General features: G+C 44.1%; 1 protein-coding gene across 1 annotated transcript; it reads left to right on the top strand.

Moving 5' to 3' along the window:
* The first annotated feature begins 476 nt into the window (after positions 1-476).
* Positions 477-27,799, top strand: NUP54 (nucleoporin 54). The gene is made up of 12 exons (XM_045019795.1): positions 477-665; positions 6,882-6,965; positions 7,087-7,224; positions 9,832-10,058; positions 13,542-13,729; positions 15,252-15,448; positions 23,267-23,321; positions 24,055-24,148; positions 25,433-25,540; positions 25,689-25,808; positions 26,233-26,343; positions 27,094-27,799. Exons 1-12 carry the CDS (start codon positions 614-616, stop codon positions 27,220-27,222), a joined length of 1,503 nt encoding a protein of 500 aa, XP_044875730.1. The 5' UTR covers positions 477-613; the 3' UTR covers positions 27,223-27,799.

The following is a 27,799-nucleotide window of genomic DNA, read 5'->3' as shown; positions in this document are numbered from 1 at the left end:
CCACCCCGTGCACCTGTTGACGTCAGTGGAAGCTAGGTGCCTATGCACCTTTGGGGATCTGGGCTCACCTTGCTGGCTAGCCACGCCAGGCCCCTCTGCCCACGCTTGCAGCACAGCCAGCAGTGGAACCCAGGAGTCCTGGCTCTAGCCCACTGCTCTAGCCACTCTGCCAGTGGCCACAAGAGGGCACCGCCCCCTCCTAGGCCACATGGTATTGCCCTGAGTCTGTGATTTCCGCCCTCCCCCCTCCATTAGCCTGCTTGGTATGTTCCACAGCTAATGTTCTCTCACCACCCTCCCCCTCAATCCCAGCTCCGCTTCTGAGAGGCGCGCGACACCCATACGTCACCGCTAAGGCGTAGCCGAGCGCGAGGTCCGCCCTGCCACGTGATCCACCCATCTGTTTTGGAGGTAGGGCCTGGTCGCGCCTGCGGGTGACAAACCAGAGCGTTTTATTACGTCATCATTCAGCGCCACCCTGTGAGTTCAGGCGCCGGTTGCTGGGGCTATTAATGTTTCCGGGAGCAGGGCCGTCACCCGGAACTGTTCCCCTTGGGGTGACCGTTTCCAGCCGGACCCGGCGGCGGCTGCACTCCGCCAACCGCGCCGCCTCATGGCCTTCAACTTCGGGGCAGCCGCCGGTGCCGCCGCCGCTAACCCGACAGGTCAGTGCGGGGCGGCCGCGGCCGGGGCGCGGAGACCGGCTGCGAGGGGGCGGGGGGTGCCCGCTCCGTGCCTCCCCCACGGCGCTCGCCGTGGCGGCGCCGCCTCCCCAGCGCCGGGGCGGGGCGGGGCGGGTGGCGGTGTCTCGTCGGGATGGGAGCCGGGGCGGGTCCGGCCCCTCCCTGGGACACCGCAGCCGAGGCGGGGCTCTTCCCCTCCGTCCCGGTGGCTTGACACCGAGCCAGGCGCCTTGGGCTGCGTTCCCGCGGCGGCGGCGGGTTCGCGCCCGTCGGGTGAGCTCTGGGCGCGGCTGCAGGCCCGCGGGCCCCCCGGGCTCACCGCCCCCCGCGCTCCAGGCGCTGCGCTGTTCCTGCGCAGGAAATGCCCCTCTGACATCTGTATACAATTGAAATGACTTGTGAGAGGGGGGCGGGGGGTGGATGTTTGTAGCCTTCCCGCCAGGGCTCTTGCGAGCTGCTTCTGCCGATAGTGTCGCATTACGGTATGTTCTGCTCCCAGTAGAGCCAGGTGGAGGTTCGTGACCTCTGCAGTAAAGGGCGTCACGAATGACCGAGCAGTGTGTGTGTTACACACACACACACCCACACACACCAGGGCTTGTCTTGAATAAAAATGTTTAATGTGATTATGAAAAGTTTAATCACGATTAGCTGAGATGAGGATGTACATGATGTGTATTCGTTGACACTGATTAGTCAGTCATGATAATTATCATGACTAACTCAAGTATTCACAAAAGTCTTCATGTTCAAGCACAATAGTTTTATTTATTTAAAGAGACATCCCTAGATAGCTTATCATTTGTGAAACATTTTCTAGGGTGTGGGGAGGAGGAAAGGCTACATCCAACTTGAAATCAGAGGAGGGGAATGTTCCTCTTAAGCTTTCTAAGTGTGTGGCTTGTCTAGGCATATATCTATTTGTGAGCTAGACCCCAAAGCTTTAAGAGGTTGTGCTAAAAGGCAAATCATTTCCAGCCCCTTCAGAGCACTTAGACTTGTAATACTTTGTCTGCCCTGGCATTTATCCTCACTGCAGAGGTAACTCAGGTTCTAACTTGAGTGGTGCCCCAGTCTGGCTCCCATGCACAAAAACCTCTTGCCTGACTGGTGGTGGTGGTGTTCACACCCAGGCTGGCTAGCTGGCAAGCTGGCCTAGAGTACAGGCTAAAACCTGAGTGCTCCTTACACTCAGGCTGGTAACCCACCCATACTGCAGTGTAGATACAGGCTAAAACTCTCAGGTGCTGATAATTCTCCAATGCCTTCCCAAAAATCCTTCTGTGTGCACAGAAACACAAACGGTTTCTCCCACAGTTCATTGAGAGAGAATCCTAGAATGATTCATCTTATTGCAGTATTAACAACGTTGGGATATAACCACAAAAGTCCTAGTGTGTATAGTACCAGTGTGGACATGGTATGGTGCCCCACTTGAATATGGCTTTGCAGTGTGCCACTCACACCCAAGTGCTGATCACCCAAATGAACTCTGCAGTGAAGACATACCCCTGGAAAGTTGTACTGCTTTAGCTACACTGGTTGTACTAGTATAGTTAAAATGCTACAACTCCCCTAGTGGACTCTGTTACATTCGTGTACATGTGCTTTTTACATGTAAAGCTTTTCCTATATTGGAGAGGGAATAACTAGACCAGCATGTCACTTGTATACTGATATAACTGCATCCATGCTAGGAGTTGTACTGGTATAACTATAGCAGAAAAAATCATGCCTCTGACTGACATAGTTACATGACTGGAACTTTCATGTGTAGATTAGGCATGAGTGTGGGAGGGGAGAGAAGTCTTACACTTTTTTTATTCATGCTTTAGCTTTGTATCCGCTAACGGCATAGGTTAAATAGCAGAAAGCTTTGGATTGCTCTGTCTGTGTTAAATAAATGAATCTCATTTGAAATGGAATAACTTCTCTCCTCTATGCTTTTAATTTAACTATTTCTATTTTTCTTGTCCCTGGCTATGGAAAACACCTTCCCCTCCCCCCCCCCCTTTCAAACTAATGCTGCCTGCTCTCTTTCTGCTTCCCACCTGTTAGGATTTGGTGGGCTTGAGACTGCAAACTCCACTGCCAGTGGGTTTAATTTTGGGGGTTTCGGATTAACTGCCAGTCCTGCAGTGAATTTTAATATTGGGAATTTCGGTGTGTCCACTACCTCAGCGCCACCATTCAATTTTGGTAACAGTCTGGCAAGTGCAGGTAGATAACACACACACTTGTTTGTAGTGAATGTTGATAGCAGGGGTCCAAGAATTCTTTTCAGATCTCTGGTATCTAAGTATAAAAAAGTACTTAATACCTTTTGTATAGCCCAAATTAGGGAACAAAGCTTTTAATAACTTGTAGCAAAATCTCTAAATATGACTTTAAAAATACTTCCACTAATTTCTGGATTTCATATGCAAATCCAGTGAAAATAGCTGTTGAAAGAAAATTATTTGGTCTGTCAAATGCACATTTTCTCTAAAAACAAAATAAACCATGGTGTCCTGCCAGTCTAAATCTAAGTCTTGATTATTTAGCAAATGGTCAGATTTACTGGAAAACTGTAATCTCCATTCTTTGTTCAGATATTGGTAATACTGAATAATTACAGAGTAAATCTGTAAAGCCACATTTCCTTACTTTAGATTCTTGGACTACTGTAGTCATGTTTTTCATCTTTCCTATGTCTCTTCATTGGACTTCAGTTGGTTATCATGAACTCACCACACTTAACTAGTTTCTGTGGAGAAACAAATTGTATACGATCAGCACAAAATCAATAGCCCTTGCTTTTTGTCTCTGTTCAAGTACTGTTGTTGATCTGCTGAAATAATGCACAGATGCAGGGTTGTCTTTAAAAGATGCTCCAGCTTTTTTGTTCTTCCTAATGTGGACACTGGTTATTTGTGAAGGGAATTGGCAATCCAGTGTAAATTAGTCAATTGAGTAATCACATTGATTTATTTTAAATTTAGTCTTTTTTTAATGTGAAAATATTTGTGCCTTGTATGGTGGTTTACTATTTCATATGTTTCCATTTATGTAGGTTTAGCCCTGCAATCTTGTTCTTGCAGCTGCTCGTATAGGACTTATATGCATTCCACAGTCTGACCATTTTTTTGTATTTTAGCACCCATGTCACTTTCATGCACCTGATGAATAATGTAGATCTTGTTTAACTTTTTACTCTGGTACAAATTCTAATTAATTGCCTTTTTCCTAATGGATATGAGCTAAATTAAAACCAAACCTGAGATGCATGTTTTCATTGTATTAACAGTTTAATACTACAATTATCACTGGAAACCTTTTTCATCCAGTTGCATAAAGCTGATGCTCTGAATGAGTGAAAATCAAGTTGGGTTGAAAATTAAGTCTGGTTTAAGATTCATTGTGTGCACAGGGATGGTAAATCTAATAGATTTACAAATCATTATTTGTTTTGATTCAGATGTAAACTGTATTTTGATAAACTGACATGTCCATCGCCAATGACTATATCCATTTGTTGTATCATGTACACTATACTGTTTGATATTTCTATATACAGCTCTTGCTAATAGTTAAAATTGCAAAATTATATTCAAAGATTGTATAACTCTGCCACTCATAACTGCTTTCCTGTCATACATAACATGCCATTTCAAGCTGTTTCATTACATTAAGTTTAAAAAAAAAAAATTACATGTAACTTACAAATGGCTTTACAACAGCTGGTCTACATAGTGGACTCTTTTAGTTGAGGTCTGTGATGTGCTGTCATTCCTGCTCCATATGTGTATAAGAGGCCCCTGGGGGAGACAAATCAGTTTGGGCTCTGATTCCATTGTTTTCATCTGACCTATATGATGTTGTGTCTTTGTTTTTCTGCTGCCTGGCCAAGTTCAGGAGTAGGATCAGAGTGGACTGATGATCCGCTTTGCTGAGTTAAAAAAGGATCTAAAAGGTATAATGGGATGACTTCTTTAGGCTCTGTTCAGGGAGAATTTCTATCTTTTGTCCACGAGTACAGTTTAGAATTGCTTTTTGACCTCTTAATGCCCCAGGAGACCCAAGTCTTGTCAGTGGAATAAAGTATATTTTTCATCTTTTGTTCACTAATAAGGTGATGGTTACTTTCACACATGTCTGGATCAGGAGTATGTGCCTGAGCAATTTTAGATTGGATTATTGCAATGCATACCACACAGAGTTACCCCTGAAAGCCTATTGATGTTTGCAGCTGGTGCAAAACAGCACTGTTTGCCTGCTCAGAACAGTAGCTGTAAGGCACTGCTTAGCCCCTTTTTGGATAATTGCACTGGATATGCTGCTCCGCCATCTGGTCCTCTTTTCCTTGTGCTCCTCTAGGCATACTACCTTGATACCAGGACATGATTCTGCTGTTGGTGACTCCGAGTCCCTGGGGGACGGTTCCTGTTTTTTCTACTGTGTACCAGAGGCCTCTAGTAGAGGCATCTAGTCTGGGTTCTTCATGTTTCCAGCTGCTTTTACAGACTCTCTTCATGAAGAGCCTGAACACCTGGAGAAGCAGCAGGAAATAGAGGGGATCCAGCACCATATGACTAGCCAGCTATTTATAGACCCCAGTTTGGGAGCTGTTGACTTAAATTTTTAGCTAATAAAAGTAAAACCTCAAGTGTGTTTGCTGGACTTTATACAGCCAGTGATTCTTGGAGGATGCAGGTGTTGCTAGCTCTTCCAGATGCAGAGCAAGGACCATCTCAAACAGAATGCGTTGCAGTAGTGTACGGGGGGATCACAAAGGCATGGATTACCACTGTGAAATCCACACCCAGAAGGAAAGTTTGCAGTTTCCAAATATTTCAGAGATGGAAGAGGACCACTCTTTGCTGTTGATAAAAGATTGTGGGTTTATGTTTAGCTGGTTAAGATTAATGATTCAAGGTGCCTGGGATTAACGTCAGGGTAAAGGCATCCATTGCATATATGAAATCCTGACAGCCCTTCATCTTATTGGCAATAACTCAATCTTACCCAGTGAAGTCTTTTAAAGTACTGCCTTGTATTTGTTCTGCTGTTTTGGCCAGGCAGTGAGATGGCACAGATGGCGTTAGAGACTTGAAGAGATTGTATTATAAAATTAGGGGTGCTCTCAATTTACTGAGGACATTTCAGCCCATGCTTCTGAACTGAGATATAAATATCTTACATACACCTCTACCTCGATACTACGCTGTCCTTGGGAGCCAAAAAAATCTTACTGTGTTATAGGTGAAACCGTGTTATATTGAACTTGCTTTGATCCACCGGAGTGCGCACCCTCACCCCCTCCAAGCAATGCTTTACCGCGTTATATCTGAATTTGTGTTATAGCGGGTGGCGTTATATCGAGGTAGTGGTGTATTTACATGTTAGAGGTTCTACTGTATGGCCCCTTGACTATTCCTCTCAAGAACCGAGCACTTCCCTTTGCATTGTAAAGTATTCCAACAAATCCATCCTCCTAACAACCTCTGTGCCACGCTGTGGGCCTGATCCTGAAAACTGATCCACACAGGGAGACCCATTCATCCATGGAAGTCAGTGGAATTCCACAGGAGTCTACCCCCAAAATCTTCTTGCAGGATGGGTCACAGAATGTCATCCTTCTGCTGGCATGAGGGACACTGGCTTTGCCACATATTCCAGGGTTTTAGGCCATTTTTACTGTCTGTGTTCTTGCTCATATGCAACCATTGTATGCAAGATGCTTAGTTCTACCCAAGTGTCTGTAGTTCTTATTTATATTTTTAATTAAATGATCCTGTATATTAAAAATGTACCACCCCGTCCCACAAAAATCCAGTTACTCTACTCTAGAGAATTAATGTGACAAAAGTTAGTACTAACTATAATCTTCTGTAGATGGGGAGAGCACATCTGGCACTGAGCAACTTAAGTTAACTAAAGCCTAAGTGTGTGTGGGGGGGTTGTTTGTTTTCAATATCCCTGGCTCGCTTGTCACAAGATAAATATGTATTGCTTCTTGTCTCCACTTTCTCTCCTGTTTACTTTATTGTCAAAGTAAATAACTGATCAGAAAAACTTGCTTGTGCCATAACACATTCATCTGTCAGCATCTCCCTTCATAAAACTCATTGCGTTGGAGTGTGCAGTTTATCATGATCTACAAGAGATTGAATCATGTGGCAAAGCCACCTTGTTTATTTGTACAATTTATTTTACTAGGTGCATTTGGAGGATTTGGGACAACTACCACTGCTCCTGGATCAGCATTTAGCTTTTCTGCTCCTGCCAACACAGGCACCACTGGTGAGCTACCATCATTCTGATTTAGAATTAAACTTAAAACTTCTACAAGACTGATGCTATCTGTTTTTGCTGTTCATATGTAAATCTTCTATTAATCTTTGATTTTCTCCCCTCCTCTAAGGACTGTTTGGTGCTACCCAAAACAAAGGTTTTGGATTTGGTACTGGTTTTGGTGGAGCAGGAACTGGTACTGGCCTAGGTACTGGTTTAGGAACTGGGTTAGGCTTTGGAGGATTCAGTACCCAACAGCAGCAGCCCAGTAAGTACAAAGACTTCTGTTTCTTTTAAAAGCTAATATTAGTAAGCAAAATGTCTCTTGTTCATCACTCCTGAGTAATCAAAATATTAGTATGAGTTTACTTGAGTAATGGACAAATAATAGAAAATTCTAGCAACTTAATATATTAAGCTGCTTTTTTGTGTCCCCAAAACCATCAGTGAAGAGCTTACAGATCTCAGCACCCTTCGTAGTCTAAGTTAGGGGTTCTCAAACTGGGGATTGGGACCCCTTAAGGGGTCATGAGGTTATTACATGGGAAGTCATGAGCTGTCAGCCTCCACCCCAAACCCCACTTTGCCTCCAGCATTTATAATGGTGTTGAATATAGTAAAAAGTGTTTTTAATTTATAAGGTGGAGGTCCCACTCAGAGGCTTGCTATGTGAAAGGGGTCACCCGTACAAAAGTTTGAGAAGCCTTTTACACAGAGCACCAGAGCCTGAAGAGGGGGATGAGGCAACTAAACCTCACTCAGCACGAAATTCACCTCCAAGCCCCAAATCTCACTAGTGGGGAGATTACTCTGTTGTGGAAGAAAAAGACCAAATAGCCTGGACATTTTAATGTGACTGCTTAAAAATTCACCATTTGGCAGGCTCCACACTTCAAGTGCCTCTTGCTCAAATTGCTACAGGTTGCTGCATGAGAACGAAAAACTTTGGCACGTTCCCAGTAATTTCAAAATGTACTAGTAAAGTGTCCATCCCCTTGGACCAAAAAAAGAGATGGATCACTTTTCTTTTGAGTTATCTGCTACCTATCTTTCTGATGCTGTTCACTGTCTGTCTACTACAAGGGGTTTCATGGAATAGATGGAGGAGCCAGGGTTCTACAGAGCATCCTGGAGAGTGTTTTCCTTTTGCAGTTAGGGGTGTAAAATAGTAAAGGTTGAACAGTTAACTGGTCAGCATTAGTCTTCCCAGTTAACCCAGCCTAACCATTAACCCCCAGCCCTGTGGGTGGGCCCCTCTCTCTTTATTCGGTTAACTGGGTAAATGATATAATTTTAATTGGTTAACTTTTTAAACAATATTTACATTTCCTATTTGCCACATAATACCCAGGTACCTTCACAACATGCCTCAGGATGGCCTTTGCTGTTCTGTTGGCAGTGTAGCCATCCTTATTGTTTTCTCTAGAGCAAGCGAAATCCTGTGGTAAGGTAGTTCTTTTCCAAGTTTAATATTGCCCTTCCTTTCCAAGAGGCATATCTTTGGGAATAGCCTAGATTAGGGCATGGGTTCCATGTCTTAGCAAGGAAAGACTCTGTATGAGAATGTCTTATCCAAGGGTCTTTATAGACCAAACAGAAATTTCAGCTCCTTTTTCTTTACCTACAGAAGATGTAGGTTAAATTCCCGTGGAACTTGGCCTTTCATGCCTCATTTGAAAGAGACCAAGAGAACCAGGCCAAACTCTTTGAGATATTGCTATGCCATTCCCTAAAGGAGTGGCCCATAGCAAGAGACTTGCAGTTCCTGGCTGCGTGGAGCTGAACATAGCTCGCTTTTTGTAGTGACTTTATAAACTGAATTCTTTTCCTCCCCTGCCTCCTGAAGCAGTCACATCCCATCCTCCTTCCTTTCCTGTAAAGGAGGAATCCGTTTAGAGCACCATCAACTGTCAATTTCAAATTCAGGCAGTGTTCCCTTTTGACCGCAGCTTAAAAGGTTTACAAAAGTCTGTTCCGTTTATTTTTTGGTCTCCAAGAAGTCCAGGATGATCCAGCAGATTCTGGTTAGTAGAGCATAAGTGTATCAAAAAGGAATCCAGCACATTGGTGATCGTTGCTGTCAGTCCAGGAGACTTCTGAGCATCTTGGTTATAGCATACATATCTCCATAGCCCCATTATAGCAGCCCTCAGAAATACCTGTGCTTCACCTTGGGATCTCCATTTATCATATAGGTCCCTTCTTTTGGTTTAGCATTGGCACCAAGAATCTTTACAAAGTTGATGGTGGCAGTGACAGCATCATGAGAAAGGAAGGAATTGTTGACACACTTGGTTAAAAGAAAAGTCAATACATCTCTACCCCGATATAATGCTGTCCTTGGGAGCCAAAAAAATCTTATTGTGTTATAGGTGAAACCGCGTTTTATCAAACTTGCTTTGATCCGCCGGAGTGTGCAGCACCCCCGAGCGCTGCGTTACTGCATTATATCCAAATTCATGTTGTATCAGGTCGCGTTATATCGGGGTAGAGGTGTATAAGAATAGATCTGGGATCTGCTGACCGCTTTACAATGTTGCTGTCACAATAACAGCTGTACCTTTCAGATTTTAAAGCATCCAAGAATGTTTATCCAATAACATCCCTCAAATGGGTAAATTTAGACACCTCTTTTTAAAAGCGTGCCTCTGTGTAATTGAATGTCGGACAATTCTATCAGCACTTTTAAGAAGGTGTGGGGGGGGGGCAGGGGGGTATAATGTCATTCAAAAAATCAAACTTTGTGCTGCTTTATTTACCCACAGACTTCTTGGTATTCCCCTGACAAATGCACAAGAAGTTCTAGTGTGGTGTGCCTTAATCAGTTAATCTTTCTTTATTCCTCAAGAACTGTGTTTTCTGTGTCTGATTTTAGCATTAGGTGGCTTGTTCAGTCAGCCCACGCAGGCACCTTCCCAGTCCAACCAGCTGATAAACACAGCCAGTGCTCTTTCTGCTCCCACGCTCTTGGGAGATGAGCGAGATGCTATTTTGGCAAAGTGGAACCAGTTGCAAGCCTTCTGGGGGGCAGGCAAAGGATATTTTAACAGCAACATTGCTCCGGTGGAGTTCACGCAGGAAAACCCATTTTGCAGATTTAAGGTATGATATTTCTGGTATTTATCTGAATACTTATTCTGAGACCATTTGCAGTCTTCTGTTTTAATCCTAAATGCATCATGGAAGTTGCTTAGAATTAGCAATGGCTAAATTATGTAACATCATATGTTCTTCAAGGTAATGTGTCCCATTCTGATATGCATGGGGTAAAGCTCTGAGTGGTGTGCTTGCTGAAAATCTAGGCCCTGCGGAAGGGAGGGGAGATAGCTCAGTGGTTTGAGCATTGTCTTGCTAAACCCAAGGTTGAGAGTTCAATCCTTCAGGGGGCCACTTAAGGATCTGGGGCAAAATCAGTACTTGGTCCTGCTAGTGAAGGCAGAGGGCTGGACTCAATGACCTCTCAGGGTCCCTTCCAGTTCTATGAGATAGGTATATCTCCATATATTACAAATGACATGCTTGCTCATGTGAGCAATAAGACAGATAAAATATTCCAGGATAGCGTTAGGAGAATTAAGGTCATTAACCATCCAAAATGAGCACTAATCCATTAGAAATGCATTTCTTCTGGTGCTAATCACTTAAATATAACACTTTAAAATTGTCTTCAAATTAATTTTTAAGCTTTACAGTGGTTCTCAAACTTTTGCTATGTGAAAGGGGTCACCAGTACAAGCTTCTGAGTGTGACATACACACTGATAAATTAAAAACACTTTTTATATATTTAACACCATTATAAATGCTGGAGGCAAAGCAGGGTTTAGGGTGGAGGCTGACAGCTCGCAGCCGCCCCCCCCCCATGTAATAACCTTGTGACCACCTGTACCCAGCCCCCAGTTTGAGAACCCTGCTTTAGAAGACCAGGATAATCTCTCTTTTTTTTTTATATCCAGAACAACAAACTTAATGCTGATCTCTGTGTCAACCTCAGCAACAGGAGACTGTTTTCTAAATTTGGCCTGCACACCATTTTGGTAGCCCATATTCTCTTCTGCATCAGCTAGATTCAGGCCAGCTTATTCTGATTTGAACTCATCTGCTTTTATCCTCAGGAGTCTTTAAGCTGTCCTTATGCCTTGTCCCAGTTTCCAGTTCTGCTGTGTCAGCAAAGAGTAGAGGGTTCCTCATCCTCCACAGATCTGATGATGCTTACTCTAGCTCAGCCACAGACCAATTAATAGAGATACCAAAGACAGTAATAAGCCTGGTTTTGTGTACGCATTTGAGATACTTCCCTAAGAGATGCAATTTTTACTCTGAATGTTAATGTAGTTTGTTGCATAATTAACACTTGGTTTTGACATACAAGTCGGAGAATATTACCAGTGCTCTAAAACCGAACCTATGTATAGTAAATGCGTCAAGGGGTGTAAAACAAGATGGCAGGTATTTGGCTGTCTTCAGAATGCATTTTATGGTGCAGCCTAGTAATAGGAGCATCTTGTGGGCAACTTGACACTTCTGAACAATCACTTTAATATACATATCAATTGTAAAAGTTTTACACCCACTTATAAGAGGACTGCTCTTAATAGAGAACTACTAGTGCTTTCTGCAAATTGCACAATACACTTCATCTTTCTCGTAAATTTAGCTTTCCATTAATTCTGGGAAGTGCATTTCTGTGCTATGTGTTTAATCTTATTTGTCCTAGGGCCTTGAGTATTGCCCTGGGTTGATTCAGGCTGACGGACTTTTTGTACCCAAGTGAAATGGCTTTGAGGGAACTCTTGCGGAATCTCGTTAGACTTCCTCTTCTAAGAACGTAGCGCATACACTGGCACAATAGTTGTAAATGCAGCCATGCATCCTAGGTTAAAGATCCATTTGTAGCCCCTCCTATATTGTATCAGGAATCAAGAGATTTCAGTGACTTGCCGGGGTGCTAAGAAGCAGTGTATTTGAACCTTAAAACTGTACAACACCTCAGTGCATGAAAACAGTTGCCTTAAAGCAAGTGGGATGATAATCACTAATTCATGACTTTTCAAACTGTCCTGCAGTCTTTGAAAATTACTATTGTTATAGTATGAACAACAGAGTTTCTTTGTGTTGGGATATTGAGTTGCATCAGCCAAAGCGTGTAATACTTAATCTTACTGCAACTTTATCACAGAAAGGGATAGAGAGGTTTTTAAAAGAAAATAGAGAAGATAAGATTAGGGTTTTTTGTTTTTAAATACAAGTGTTCAAAACTCCATTACACACTGAGATGGAAAAGTAACTGTTGTCGGTGTACTGACATTCTCAAATGTTATATCTTGACCTTCAAGATTGTTTTATTTCATTTAAGCCTTACACCTACAGAAGCACTCAGTATGTACACCTGGAGTTGTATTCCCCAGTGTCTTCCTACTCCAGCCAATACTGCATAGAGTGGAGGTTCCAGAACTCTCCAGAGGTTGGAAGTGATGCACTTGTGAAAAAGGCGGCTGTCATTCTGTGGTACATTAATAGGCGTGTCATATGTAAGACATGGGAGGTAACTGTCCCACTCTAATCAGCATTGGTGAGGCCTCAGCTGGAGTACTGTGACGAGTGCTGGTCATCATACTTTAAGAAAGTTGTAGACAAACTGGAGAAAGTCTAGAGGAGAGCATCACAAATGGGGAAAAAAAGATTCAGCAGACTTGACCTATGTGGAAAGGTTAAAAGTTGAGCATGTTTAGTCTTGAGAAAAGAAGACTGAGAGGGACCTGATATATTTGAAAAACTATTAAGAGCTGTCGGGGATGGCGATCTATAGTTCTCCATGTCCACTGAAGGTAGGACAAGGAAAAAAATTGGTTTAATCTTCAGCAAGGCAGATGTAGGTTGGATATTAAGAAAAGCTTTCTAACTATTTGGGTAGTCAAGCACTGGAATAGGCTTCCAAGGAAGACTGTGGAATCCCCATCGTTGGAGCTTTTTAAGAACAAGTTAAACAAATAGCTGTCGGGGATGATCTAGGTATACTTGGTCCTGCCTCAGCACTGGGGGATGGACTAGATGCCCTCTTTAGGTTCCTTTCGGTTCTAAATTTCTATGATTTTATTTTCCTTTTTCCTTATTTCTATATTACGAGGGGTTTTTAATACCAGGCATAACAAGTCAAAATCCCCTTTCCTATGTTTACGTTTGCATTTTAGAAAATGTATAAAATTCTGTTTTATGTTTAACTCCGTTCTCCGTTCCAAAACAGTAACAAAATTTCCCTTCAACCTAGAATCTTCCCAACAGGCCAAAATTTCTCAAAGGCAGAGAATGGACATTTCTGAAAATTTACCTTTTTAAAAACTTCAACCATTTCAAAAGTGACTTTACTGATTGCTCAATAAATGTAGTTTTAGAAAGTGGGAGTGCATTTAACACCTTTAAAATTATTCATACGCTATGGTTATATTTAGAATTAGCTGGAAACATGCCTTAGAGAGGTCTGTCATTTTACAAGTTCTGCAAGTGTTGTCCTCTCCTACACCCACGTCTTGATGTATCTCACTTTCAGGTGAACCTTTAACAACCACCAATTTGGCTTTTTCCACAGGCTGTGGGCTTCAGTTGCATGCCCAACAACAAAGATGAAGATGGCCTGGTGGTCTTAGTCTTCAATAGAAAAGAAGTAGACATTCGAAACCAGCAGCAGCAGCTAGTAGAATCACTGCACAAAATTTTGGGAGGCAACCAGACCCTTACGGTCAATGTAGAAGGCGTTAAAACACTGCCAGATGACCAGTACGTGAATATCTTCTTGTGCAATTTTCCACCCTTCTCTATCTGGTTTTCTCTGCGTGTATAATGTGTTGGCTGTCTTAAAGTCAATCCGCTTCAGTACAAAGCTTCTGCTGAAACTCCTTCTAAGAGTCTTATAGGGATACTCAAATATATATTTAAAGTTTTAATGTTTGTATTCTCAATATAGTACCCATCTGTGTTCTTCAACAGTATCCATTTCTTTGTATACAGGTTTTGGCCTCTTCTGTCTCTAGTTTCTTTCCACTGTTTCTGATGGATCACTAAATCCAATTTTTTTGGTTTATTTGGCATTTGCAATGAGGCCAGTAAAGTTCTGGCAATAGATTTTATCTTGTGATTCCTCTGCTCGGCAGCAGTGCAGGAAAAATCAGGGATGTGTGTAGTGGTTAGTGCAACTGGGTTAAATGCACTAAATATTTTAGAAAGTGGAGGGCATGCCCCACCAGTAAGATACTTCGGGTAGACAGTGATGTGGGATTTTTTGTTTTGTTTTGTTGTTTTTTGGGGGGGAGGGGAACCAATGCTGACACGGTATTCTAGCATTTGAGCCCAGAAATATTTGCTTTGGAATTAAGTTTGCTTACTGACAGTGTCACTGGCTACTTCTGTCTGTGGTGTGTCAGAGGACTGTTCTTTACACTGAACTACCTTACGTATTTCTAACATCCCCATGACTGTAGGCACCTTTTGGCAGTTACCATCCACACACTTGCTAAACTTAGAGCAAAGACTCTACTTTATCCTGACATATAGACTGATTTGATGTATGAAAAGACAAGAAATGTGATGCTCCAGTATCCAGTTCTTTTTCTCCAGTGATAGAATTTGGGCTGGGTCAGGGATGGGTGAGCAGGGTCGTCATCCTGAGCACCAACTTCCCCTTGGCACTACCACAGGGCTGGCTGGCTTTTCTTCTTCTTTGCTTTGATTAGGCACACTTCCCCCTCTCCTCTACTCCTTCCCCCTCTCCCCGATTGGTTGGCTGTACTTTTCTTTTGCTTGGCCTATGAGACGCACACTGCTGATGTTTCCTGCCGTGGGTTGGTGGTAAAACATCTAGGGCTGCTCCTGAGCAAGGCTGATGTACTTTAGGAAGATACATGCATGATATCCTGTTCATTTTCCTTTGTTAACAGAATGTGAACGTAGTGGTTTCTAATAAGCACTGAACACATTTAGTGTCTAGATATTATTAAACTGTATAATTTTGTAGTTCAGTTATGTTTTATTAAACAAGTAGTTGACTTCTGAACATTTGATTAATGTTTGTAATTCTAAATGTGATGCTCACTTTTTTGTTTGCTGTATTGGTCAACAGTAAATATTTTCAGCTTTTTTTTTTTAATTGGCTGGAATGTATTAATTGAAAATAATGATTTTGTTCTGTTGGTTGGTTGGCTCCAAGCTTATAATTGGATTTCAGTTATTTCTGTAAACCATTAACTGATCTACAGTACTTGTATTATTATAATTTTCTTTTCTGTTGCATGTGCTTGTTCAGGACTGAAGTTGTCATTTATGTTGTTGAACGGTCACCAAATGGGACTTCAAGGAGAGTTCCAGCCACAACCCTGTACGCTCATTTTGAACAACTTAACATAAAAACATCACTGCAGCAGCTTGGAGTTACCCTCTCCATGGCCAGAACGGAACTTTCTCCAGCACAAATCAAACAGCTTCTACAGAACCCTCCTGCTGGTATGTACTGAAGTGCTGCCTTAGTTGGTAAACAAGCTTCCACGTTCTCCAGGTGTCCAGGAGAGTAAGTGACTGCTTAAAAATGTCATTTTTTCCAAAGGAGTTTTTAAGCTGACCTTTCATACTGACATGTCTGTTCCAAATATTTCTAACCCTTCCAACAAAGTAACTTCATTTTTCTCAGTTGATGATACAAAGTTATGCAAATATCTAATACTGGGGTAGACAATATTGTAAACCAAACTGTAAGTCTTAAACTAGTTCAGTTCATCTTATTAACTGCTTCACTGAGTCCAGCAAAAGTGATATGCCAGGACAGTAACTTTTTGCAGGTAAAATAAACACCATAGGGGCCTGTATTCTCACTCCTCCCAACTTTCTCTGAGTGACTCATACCGATCAGTACATTTGCACAGACAGTAATTGTATCCCTTTGGATGCGTGCGGTGACCTTTTTGATTCCTCATTTGTTCACTTGCAATATCATAGATACTTGGCTTCTGTTTGCTGGTCTGTGGCCTAAAGAGAAGAGTTTGTAGGATCTTCTCACACTTAAAGATAAGTGTACATTTGGAATAACTCTTTGCCTGCTCTCCAGGTTCAAAATCATAAGTAGTCTGTTTTTGGCTTGGATAAATTGTGTTAAGGAATAAGTTGCCCAAGTTCTGGATATGTGTTGTTTGTTTTGTTTGGGGGGAGTTAAAGGCCAAAATAACATTTAAAATAGACTTCAATCTTTATCTTTCATTCCATAGCAGGAAATCAGGTGCTTTGGTAGCAAAATTAGGATAACTTTGATTCCCTTAGTTGAATCTGAAATCCAATCCAGTTTCAAAAAATGAATTCAAAATAGTCTTATGTACTACACCTGTGGTTCTGCTACCACGTTTTGCCATTTTAAAATAATTTTTCTCTCCCTTATTGCTAGGTGAGACATTCAAAAAAGGGGAAACTGACTATATGGGGACAAAGTCTGTTCCATGCACTAAGTAACAACTGCTGTCCTGTCTCTTTCAGGCATAGTAACTTTAGGTGTAACTGTAGTAGGTATTTAAAAAAAAAAAAAAAAAAACTTACCACAGAAATCTGACAATTGTTTTTACCTTGGCAGTGTCCATTTAAACTACTGATGTGTATTTTGGAATAACACTGTTTTTTAGAACTGCTGCTTTATTGATTTGTGCAGCTAGCGAAGTTTCAGCATAATTGTATCATTAGTACCTTGTGCTTCTCCTCCTGTCTGTTTGCCTTTTTATCTTGTGCATAGACTCTAAGCTCGTTGGGCATGAACAATCTTTTGTGTAGGAGCCCAGCACAACAGGCCGCTTACAGGAATACAAATAAAACCCTTGCGTTAGGTTTTCACCAGTGTAACAAGATCCAGATCTGTTTAGAAATCAGTGCATGCACAACAGTATCATTTCTATAGCTCATGAAATGTCAGACCTCCAAAAGCATCCTTTGTACTGACAGTGCATGTATAACAAATTATGAGCAAAGCAAAATTACTACCTGAAAGTTACATGGTGGATTTGATCTCATTCTGAAAAACTGGACTTTCAAAGTGTAGGTTGAACATCTCCAACTTCCCCATCCTTAACTCCCTCTGTTGTGCGTAAGTACTGCACTCGCAGCATGCATGCGTGCGCGCGCACAAACAAAAAACTGACCGTAAACGCTGCATACTAAATTCTCTAAATAATGGGATGTTTTGGATAGGCAGGTATTTCAACATTTTAGTTTAGTTATAAGTAAATATTCAATTAAATATTTCAGGTAATGGAATTAATTTATGGGCAACTAGAGTAAAGAAGAGCATTGTGCAGATGAAGCATAGGCCATGTCAGATTAACTTTACTGTAACTTTGACATCGTGGACTAATTTATCTGGATTTTAAAATGAGTTTGGCATGCTTCTGCACAGAAAAATCAGCACTGTTATCCAGAAATGCAATATATGAGAGAAACAGTTGCCTTACCCATAGGGAAAAGGGTTTATTTTTCTCTGGTACAGGGGAAATGTTACCTCAGTTTGCTATTAAGACCTATTTTATTTAACATGTTTGTCCAAACATTGAGAGAAAGTTGATTAGATGATATTCAAACTGGCAGACAAAACTAAGGCCTTGTCTACACTGCTACTTTACAGCACTGCAACTTTCTCGCTCAGGCGTGTGAAAAAACACCCCCCTGAGCGCTGCAAGTTTCAGCGCTGTAAAGTGGCAGTGTAGACAGTGCACCAGCGCTGGTAGCCACTCCCCTTGTGGGGGTGGTTTTTTAACAGCTCTGGGAGACCTCTTCCCCCAGTGCTGGTGCCATGACCGCACTGCCACGGCAGCGCTTTAATGTTGCTCGTGAATACATACCCGAAGTAACATAGTGAATACAAAAGATATATTTAATATAGGGATCTGCATAATCTGGATCACTGGTCATACCAAGGAAAAGACGACTTAATAAAAAGAAATGAAAAACAGTATACCTGAGGAGGAATAGACAGTAGCATTCACTTAGAGAATGCCATAATTAAGATTGCTAAACAGTTAAAATTGCTTCCCCCCTCCCCAACTAAACTTTCTTAAAAATGCTCCTTCAGCCTGGGGCTAAAATTTACAAACGTGATTGGAGTAAATCTCAACACTTTTCCTTTGTCTTCTGCATCTTGAGGGCTATTGCCTTTATATTCTTACCTTAGTTTTTCTAACTTCACTTTATGTGAATTAATATACTCAGTGTGTGCATCTTAGCACATTATCCTTGATAGATAATATAGTCCAGTGGTGATAGCACAGAGCTGGGTACCAAGACGTCAGAATTCTAGTCCCAACTTTTGCTATGTGGTTTTGAGCAAATCTCATTGTTTCCCTATTGTTGAAAATGATACTTGCCTACTTCCCAAGGATGTTCTGAAGACTAGTTTAAACTAGGCAAACAATATAAAATATTTAGGGCTGTCAAGCAATTAATAAGATGAATTGTGATAACACAATTAAAAAAATTAATGCTCACTTTATATTTTATTACAAATATTTGCACTGTAAAAAACAAAATAGTATTTCAATTCATCTAAGTAGTGTAATTCAATCTCTATCATAAAAGCTGAATTTACAAATGTAGAAAATTATGTACAATAACTTTTTTTTAATGCAATGTAAAACTTTAGAGCCTACAAGTCCACTCAGTCCTACTTCAGCCAATCACGCAAACAAGTTTGTTTACATTTTATGGGAGATAATGCTGCCCATTTCTTGTTTACAGTGTTGCCTGAAAGTGAGAACAGGCGTTCGCATGGCACTGTTGTAGCCGGCGTTGCAGTACATTTACGTGCCAGATGCGCTAAAGAATCCTGTGTCCGTTCATGCTTCATCCACCGTTCCAGAGGACATGCATCAATGCTGATGACAGGTTCTGCTTGATAATGATCCAAAGCAGAGCGAACCGACATGTTCATTTTCATCATCTGAGTCAGATGCCATCAGCAAAAGATTGATTTTCTTTTTTGATGGTTCGGATTCTGTAGTTTCTGCATTGGAGTGTTGCTCTTTTAAGACTTCTGAAAGCATGCTCCTCCACACCTCGTCTCTCTCAGATTTGACGGCATTTCAGATTCTTAAACCTTGGGTCGAGTGCTGTAGGTATTCTTAGAAATCTCTATCTTCTTTGCGTTTTGTCAAATCTGCTGTGAAAGTGTTCTTAAAACAAACAACATGTGCTGGGACATCATCCAAGACTGCTATGACAAGAAATATATGGCAGAATGTGGATAAAACAGAACAGGAGACATACAATTCTCCCTCAAGGAGTTCAGTCTCAAATTTATTTACCGTATTTATCGGCGTATAACACGCACTTTTTTCCCCTGAAAATAGGGGGCAAATGATGTGTGCGTGTTATACGCCGATATAACCTTAAGAAGCCCCCCAGCGGCGCGGAGCGCCGCCCTAGCCCGCCGAGCAGCGCGGCCCTAGCCCCCGTCCCCCCCAGCGGCGCGGCCCGAGCCCCCACCCCCCGAGACCCGGCCCGCGGCCCGAGCCCCCACCCCCCCGAGACCCGGCCCGCGGCCCGAGCCCCCGAGACCCGAGACCCGGCCGGCGCGGGCCCGAGCCCCCGAGACCCGAGACCCGGCCGGCGCGGGCCCGAGCCCCCACCCCCGAGACCCGGCCGGCGCGGGCCCGAGCCCCCACCCCCCGAGACCCGGCCGGCGCGGGCCCGAGCCCCCACCCCCCGAGACCCGGCCGGCGCGGGCCCGAGCCCCCACCCCCCGAGACCCGGCCGCGCGGGCCCGAGCCCCCACCCCCCGAGACCCGGCCGGCGCGGGCCCGAGCCCCCACCCCCCGAGACCGGAGCGGCGCGGGCCCGAGCCCCCGAGACCCGAGCGGCGCGGGCCCGAGCCCCCACCCCCGAGACCCGGCCCGCGGCCCGAGCCCCCACCCCCCGAGACCCGAGCGGCGCGGGCCCGAGCCCCCGAGACCCGAGCGGCGCGGGCCCGAGCCCCCGAGACCCGGCCGGCGCGGGCCCGAGCCCCCACCCCCCGAGACCCGGCCGGCGCGGGCCCGAGCCCCCACCCCCCGAGACCCGGCCGGCGCGGGCCCGAGCCCCCACCCCCGAGACCCGGCCGGCGCGGGCCCGAGCCCCCACCCCCCGAGACCCGGCCGGCGCGGGCCCGAGCCCCCACCCCCCGAGACCCGGCCGGCGCGGGCCCGAGCCCCCACCCCCCGAGACCCGGCCGGCGCGGGCCCGAGCCCCCACCCCCCGAGACCCGGCCGGCGCGGGCCCGAGCCCCCACCCCCCGAGACCGGAGCGGCGCGGGCCCGAGCCCCCGAGACCCGAGCGGCGCGGGCCCGAGCCCCCACCCCCCGAGACCCGGCCGGCGCGGCCCGAGCCCCCACCCCCCGAGACCCGGCCGGCGCGGCCCGAGCCCCCACCCCCCGAGACCCGGCCCGCGGCCCGAGCCCCCACCCCCCGAGACCCGGCCCGCGGCCCGAGCCCCCACCCCCCGAGACCCGAGCGGCGCGGGCCCGAGCCCCCGAGACCCGAGCGGCGCGGGCCCGAGCCCCCACCCCCCGAGACCCGAGCGGCGCGGGCCCGAGCCCCCGAGACCCGAGCGGCGCGGGCCCGAGCCCCCACCCCCCGAGACCCGGCCGGCGCGGCCCGAGCCCCCACCCCCCGAGACCCGGCCGGCGCGGCCCGAGCCCCCACCCCCCGAGACCCGGCCGGCGCGGCCCGAGCCCCCACCCCCCGAGACCCGGCCGGCGCGGCCCGAGCCCCCACCCCCCGAGACCCGGCCCGCGGCCCGAGCCCCCACCCCCGAGACCCGAGCGGCGCGGGCCCGAGCCCCCACCCCCGAGACCCGAGCGGCGCGGGCCCGAGCCCCGCCCCGCCCCGCCCCGCCCCGGCTCACAGCGCAGCAGCCGCATGGCTCCGGAGGGGGCTGAGCTCTTTCCCGCTCAGAGCCACGTGGGGAGGGGGCGGGGCCGCAAACTCCAAGCTCAGGTCAGCTGCCTCTGCTGGGCCCGGAGCTTTATTTGAAATTTACCGGTAAGTTTTTTTCCTGAAATTTCCCCCTTAAAATGAAGGTGCGTGTTATACGCCTGTGCGTGTTATACGCCGATAAATACGGTAATGCATTATTTTTTTAATGAGCTTCAGCATGAAAGCGTGTCCTTTGGTATGGTGGCCAAAGCATGAAGGGGCATAAGAATATTTAGCATATCTGGCATGTAAATACCTTGCAATATGCCATGCAAATGCCTTTTCTCACTTTTAGGTGATGTAAATAAGAAACAGGCAGTAATTTCCCATAAATGTAAACAAACTTGTTTGTCTGAGTGATTGGCTGAATGAGTTGTAGGACTGAGTGGACTTAAGGTTTTTTTACCTTGTTTTGTTTTTGAATGCAGCTATGTAACAATCTATATTTGTAAGTTACACTTTCATGATAAAGACTGCAGTATAGTACAGTAACTCCTCACTTAAGGTCCTCCCAGTTAACACTGTTTCGTTGTTGCTAATGAATTGGGGAATATGCTTGTTTAAAGTTGTGCAATGCTCTCTTATAACATTGTTTGGCAGCCACCTGCTTTGTCCACTGCTTGTAGGGAGAGCAGCCCACTGGAGCCAGCTGGTGGGGGCTTGGAACCACGGTGGGCTGGCAGCCCCGCCACGTTCCCTGTGCAGCAGCTGCCCAGCAGGCTGTCAGTTGCCTTGCCGGGCAGTTCAGGTGTCCCCTCCCCCCCAGTGCCATGTGCTGCTCCTGCCCTATGCCTTGGAGCTGCTCCCGGGACCCTCCTGCTTGCTGTGCAGGGCATAGGGGGGAAGAGGTGTGCTGATGTCAGGGTGTCCCCCATCTCCACAGAGCCGGGGGGGGGACAGGACAGGGCTCAGGATAGAGACCTTGCTGGCAGCAGCTGCTGTCTCAACTTGCTGATCTACTTAAAAAGTGGGGTCAGCGTACTTAAAGGGGCAATGTGTGTGTCTCACACGCACACCCCACACACAGTGGCTCTATCTCACACATACATGCACCCCCTTGCACTTCGGTAAGTGGAGGGAGTGGTGCACTCCAGTGGGATAGTGTGGGTTCATCATCTTCAGTTTCCCCAGGGAATGTTTGCAGCCACTGCCATGCATCAGTTGTGTCTCCTCCCTCCATTTGTGCTGCCTTGTAGAGTGTGAGGCTACATTAACAACCTTTTAATCCTTGAGGGCTCAGCCAAGTGTTAGTTCATCATTTAGCAGCAAGGCATCCCCTGGGAAATAGCCCACCCTCTAACTTCACCACCTCAACCAAGCTTCACAATCGTCATTGCTGTGAACAGCATTAAATTGTTTAAAATTTACACACACACACAGTAAAAAAAATATATGTGTGTGTGTGTGTATAAAATGTACATTTTCCCTGGAACTTAACCCCCCCACCCCCATTTACATTAATTCTTATGGGGAAATTGGATTCGCTTAAAGTAGCATTTTTTAGTAACATAACTACATTAAGCAAAGAGTTACTGTAGTTGTATGAGGTGAATTGAAAAATACTCTTACCATTTTTGTGCACATATTATAATAAGTGAGCATTGTACAGTTTGTATTGTGTAATAGAAATCAATATTTGAAAATGTAGAAACATCCACAAATATTTAAGTGATCTATTAACAGTGCAATTAAAAAAAATTAATCACATTTTTTTGAGTTAATCATGTGAGTTATATTATATAACTATAATGGCTAGATCTTTTTGATTTCCCATTTGCCGGCTCAGCAGCAATGATGGAGCCAAATGATGTCTTTCCATTGCTTTGTCTTATGCCAGCTTCACAGCTTATTTAATCATTAAATTGCTATATAAATATTCATTAATATACTGAAAATAATGGCAAAATAAGTGACACCCTGACTGAACTGATAGAGGTTTCCAAAGAAGTCTTGTGTTTGATTTTGATGATGTCATTTGTTTAACACACACCGTAGTTGCTTGTACTATTATTTTTATATTCCTTTTGGACCAGATTTTGGTGGTCTCCTGACAACTTTCTGATGCTTAATGTTTTTTAATCACCATTTTCACTTTCCTTTCATCTCTCTACCAGTGAGACAACTTGACAACTGTTCTTTGGCCCAGATATTTCATCAAAACCTGGGCCTAGGATGTCTTAATAAACTGAATCTTCAAGCTATTAATTCAGCTTATCACAGCTGATTGCAGTGTGGCTCTTTCACATGCATTATTAAATCTGATCACTTACCAGCTGTGTGATGTGAAAACTATTGAAGCACCACTGAGATTGTCCTTATGGAAAGAATTTCCATTTTCTTTTGTAGGTGTTGATCCTATTATCTGGGAACAGGCCAAAGTGGATAATCCTGATCCTGAAAAGTAAGTCTCTTTTTTTTTAAACATGGATATACGGTGTGAATTTAGCCTTAAAAATCAAACACTTTCTAAAATAACTTTCAGGTAACTTTAGGAGATACTATTTTTAGGGGCACAACTGTATAATGTGATAACTACACGGTAGGTAATGAGAGGGTGGCCACAGAATCACAAACACTCTCCCTCACAAAAATGCCAATTTAGTAAATCTGCCTTTAGGACCCAGGGGAAGGAAAGGAGTGCACTCAACCCCCTCTGCAGGTTCTTTCTCCCCTCTCTCCTGAGCTGATGAGTTCTCTGGAAGCAACATGTAGAGTCTAGACAGATGGTGTAGAATCCACTACACATGTACAATCTATGCAGCACCCCCAGAATTATTAGTATGTGAATCTGTGGCAGCAGAGGACTGTGGGCTTGGTCAGAAGTCATGTCTGATTTTTGGGTTGCAAAAGGTTGCAAATTCTTGCTGTAGGGTAGATGTTAATTGTTTGGAACTGTTAGCTCGCTGTATCTGTGAACTTCAAACCAGCACAATCCTACCCTGTTAGTCCTGCAACTCTAAATAAATGTAATCTCCTACACGGTCAGTATAAGGGGTGAGGACTTCTGAATTTAACACCCGTAATTACAATGACTTCTCATTCTTGTAATGAACAGTCTGCAGTTCAGGAATGTTTTGTTAATTATAGCTGTAAATCTCGAGTTGTTTAATAACGAAGCACTTCTGTTCCCGTAGGCTTATCCCTGTACCAATGGTAGGGTTCAAAGAGCTGCTGAGAAGGTTAAAGGTCCAAGACCAGATGACAAAGCAGCATCAGACCAGATTAGATGTAAGTGTTAACTTCTGGACACCATTCGTTTTGAACACGGTCGCAGACAATGGATTTCACACTTGAAAAGTGTGACTCTTGTGGCCTTAAATCCTGACTTCCAACTGCTGAGAACTAATCTGGGGAGTATTAACACTTAGCAATCGTTCTAAACTGCTACCACCATAGATAATAGAGAAACCTAGGATACGTCTACACAGTAATTCCAACACCCATGGCCTGTGGAGCTGTAAAATTGCTGTTTAGATGTTTGGGTCTGAGCTTTGGGACCCACAATGAGGGAGGGTTCCAGAGTCCAACCTAAGCCTGAATGTCTACACAGCAATTTTTAGCCCCACAGCCTGAGCCTTGTGAGTCAGTGAGCTGACCTGGGCTAGCCCTGGCCATGCCCGGCATCTTTGATTCCAGTGTAGACGTACCCATTGAAGCGTGCATCTGTGCAGTTATGAATTTAGAATGTCTTTGAGTAGGTGACTTAACTGAAGCTGAAACAGGAACTGCAAGACACCCCTTACAGAAGCTAAGAGGACTCTTGTATATGATTAACAGGCATTTGACACCATGCTATATGTAGGAGTGGCAGACTTAGGAAATAACTGTTCTCTGCTTTGTATGAATATCTTCTCTCTCATCTGCTCCCTTGAAAGAGAAAAGTATCTTTTTGGCTATGACAGAGTCTAAAATCAACTCTTCTTAGTTCAGGGATTTTCAAAAGTGTCTCCAAATTAGGCACCCGGCTCTTCCTGACAAGCACCCCACTCATCTGGGGGGTGCGTATGTAAGACCTTGTAGGTCTCTCTTGAAAATTCCAGCCATAGCACCTGATACAGCCTCAGTTTGGGGAGCGTATTTGGGGCACCGATCCTGTAGTGATGGGTGTGCTGTAACTACCTGACCAGAACAGAGATTTTTCACTTTGAGGGGACACAAGTGGGAAGCAGGGAAGGGGTTAAGGGTACTGACAGATTAAGGCCCCCTCGGCTGCTCAGGATAAATATTTAAAACTTTCAGTTAATTGCATACAAAACAGAATGATGGTGATAGCAGAGATGGGCTGCAACAGACCCACTTATTAAACAATGGGGTATGATGGCAGTCTTACATGAGAAACTACTACTCATCGTTTTCAAATATGGCCCCTTTTCCTTTAGGACTGATCATTGTTTTGAAACTCTAATGGCAGGGAAAATGAATGCTGCTACTAATATGTTCCTGCTTGTAAGGTGGTCGTTTTTTTAATGAAATTTTTGATGGCCTCCAGCTGCAACCATGTTTTTTTTCCAGATAATATCAGAAGATATTAGTGAGCTGCAGAAAAATCAGACCACAACCATGGCAAAAATAGCCCAGTACAAGAGGAAACTAATGGATCTTTCTCATAGAACCTTACAGGTAACACTTGGATGCATTGAGTAATCTGATGTGTGTGTTCCATTGGCAACAGACTAGACTTAGAGCTGTAAAAGGAAAATTATTTCCCATTCCTTTTCCTTTCTTTCAATCATTCCAAAGATCACAACTTCAGTGGTTCCTTTTGCAGGTGTTAATTAAACAAGAGATCCAAAGGAAAAGTGGCTATGCTATTCAGGCTGATGAGGAACAACTTCGTGTACAGTTAGACACCATTCAGTGTGAGCTCAATGCACCTACTCAGTTCAAGGTGAGTGAGTTATAAGCTCTTGCAACAGAAACGGGCTCTTGGTGTACTTACAATAAAGCTGTAAAACAACCTCCCCAAAGCCAGGTTAAAACTATTTGTAGTTAGTATTCTTCCTCTGAAAGAAAACATTGAAATTTTCCCTGTTTTGCGTCAGCAGATTTGCAAGTCCTAAACCCAATCTTGGAAAAAAAACCCTTACAAAGTCAAAGACGACACAGCGAGTACTGAAGCAATTTTATGAACAGTATCAGACTGTTTGTTTACTATTTTGTATCCCCCACCCCTTTTCTTTTTAAAACAAAAAAAAAACCATGAAGCTGAGCCAAAACTTTCAGGCTGATGGTACACTTTTCTCTCAGGATTAAGGATATAAGGGGGAAACTGCTTTTCTATCCTAATACGTGTGATTCCCATCTATTTTTAGGGTCGACTAAATGAACTGATGTCTCAGATCAGGATGCAAAATCATTTTGGAGCAGTTAGGGCTGAAGAGAGGTATTACATCGATGCAGATCTCTTACAAGAAATCAAGCAAGTAAGTATTCCTTGTGGTGAACTGCATGCAGAATTCGACAACAGCCTGCTTGGGTGGAGGGTGCATAGCTTATAAATAACAAGATGGAAAACAGTAGTGTTGGAACTGAAGTTTCAGCATGCCTCTTGCCCCTCAAGTGGACTTAGTATTTGCTTGATGCTGTTGCTGAATTTCCTCTAGACTAAGAGCTCTGTTCTTTGCAATCCTGATGTGCAGTGAAGTTGTTTTCCTGTGGTACCCCAAGCAGTGCACATGCAGGGGCTACCTAGAAGTGCAGATCTTGGAAAACCAGTCCTAGGACTTCAGGCTCCCTGGTCCACCAGAGAGCCAATGGGGCTGGTCCTAGGGCTGAGAGTCCATTAGCTTTAGCTGGGTCTTCCATGCTCTCTGCAGCAGTGCTGTCAACCCTGGAACTTGCTATGTTTTGACAAAAGTTTAATTGAATCTGCATTTTTCCAACCAGCTCTAATCGTGAGTGAACTCAAATAGTTCAGTGTTTCTGATAAGGAGCTCACAGGCCTTCAGGCATGACCATGGTAAAAATGAAAATGTATTATACTTAGCAAAACTACATTACTTGTGCCTTCAAAAAGTAAACTTAGCTGTTGTAGTAACAAAGTTATTTTAGAGAGGCTCTAAATGGGATAAACCTGTTCTGATCTTTTTATCAAGTAGTGGACTGACCTGTAGTTTTGTGTGATAAATGCTACAGCTGAAGTGTTTTTTGCATTCTTTCTTTAATTATTCTAGCATTTGAAGCAGCAACAAGAAGGCCTGAGTCATTTGATTAGCATAATAAAAGATGACCTGGAAGATATAAAACTCATAGAACATGGATTGAATGAGAGCATCCCTATCAGAGGAGGAATCTTCAGTTGACTTGTCATAGCCCACTGTAAGGGGCATATCAAATGCATTACCTTGTTTCAGAGTTCACTTTCAAAGCCTGAAACTGACCAGGTTAAATAAAATGCATATCTTAGTATAGGATTTTCAGAAATTTGGTATCTGCTGTAATCTTTTGGACGAGCAAAGCCTCTTCCATGCTTTTCAAACTTGATGACCTTTGGAAGGTTTAGACTTATAAAGCTGTATATGCTTTCTTAAAAGAACCAATCTGTTCAGATACTGTTCTGCTACAAAAGTTATGTACTATCGTACATTTTTACAACAGCATTGTTCTTCCATGCAATGCTAAGGGAATCTTGCCTTTCAAGTTTTCATTTTTGCAGTGAGTAAAAACATGAAAGGAATCTACATCACAAAATTCTGCATACAAAAACTAGGCTGTTGCAAACTTGTACATTACACTATAAACATGTTTAATATTTATCTGCGGGGGGGAGTTGTGGATATAGTGTTTAGTGTAATGTGACCTTTTTTGGACTGCAAGGCTATATTTTTATATCATTTTGCTTATTCAGGAAATAGAATAAAATGTCTACTTTAAACTGTG

Source organism: Mauremys mutica, chromosome 5 (genome assembly GCF_020497125.1).
Source record: "Mauremys mutica isolate MM-2020 ecotype Southern chromosome 5, ASM2049712v1, whole genome shotgun sequence".
Taxonomy (NCBI): domain Eukaryota; kingdom Metazoa; phylum Chordata; order Testudines; family Geoemydidae; genus Mauremys; species Mauremys mutica.
The sequence above is the reverse complement of the archived record's forward strand: the minus strand, read 5'-3'. Positions and strand labels throughout refer to the sequence as shown.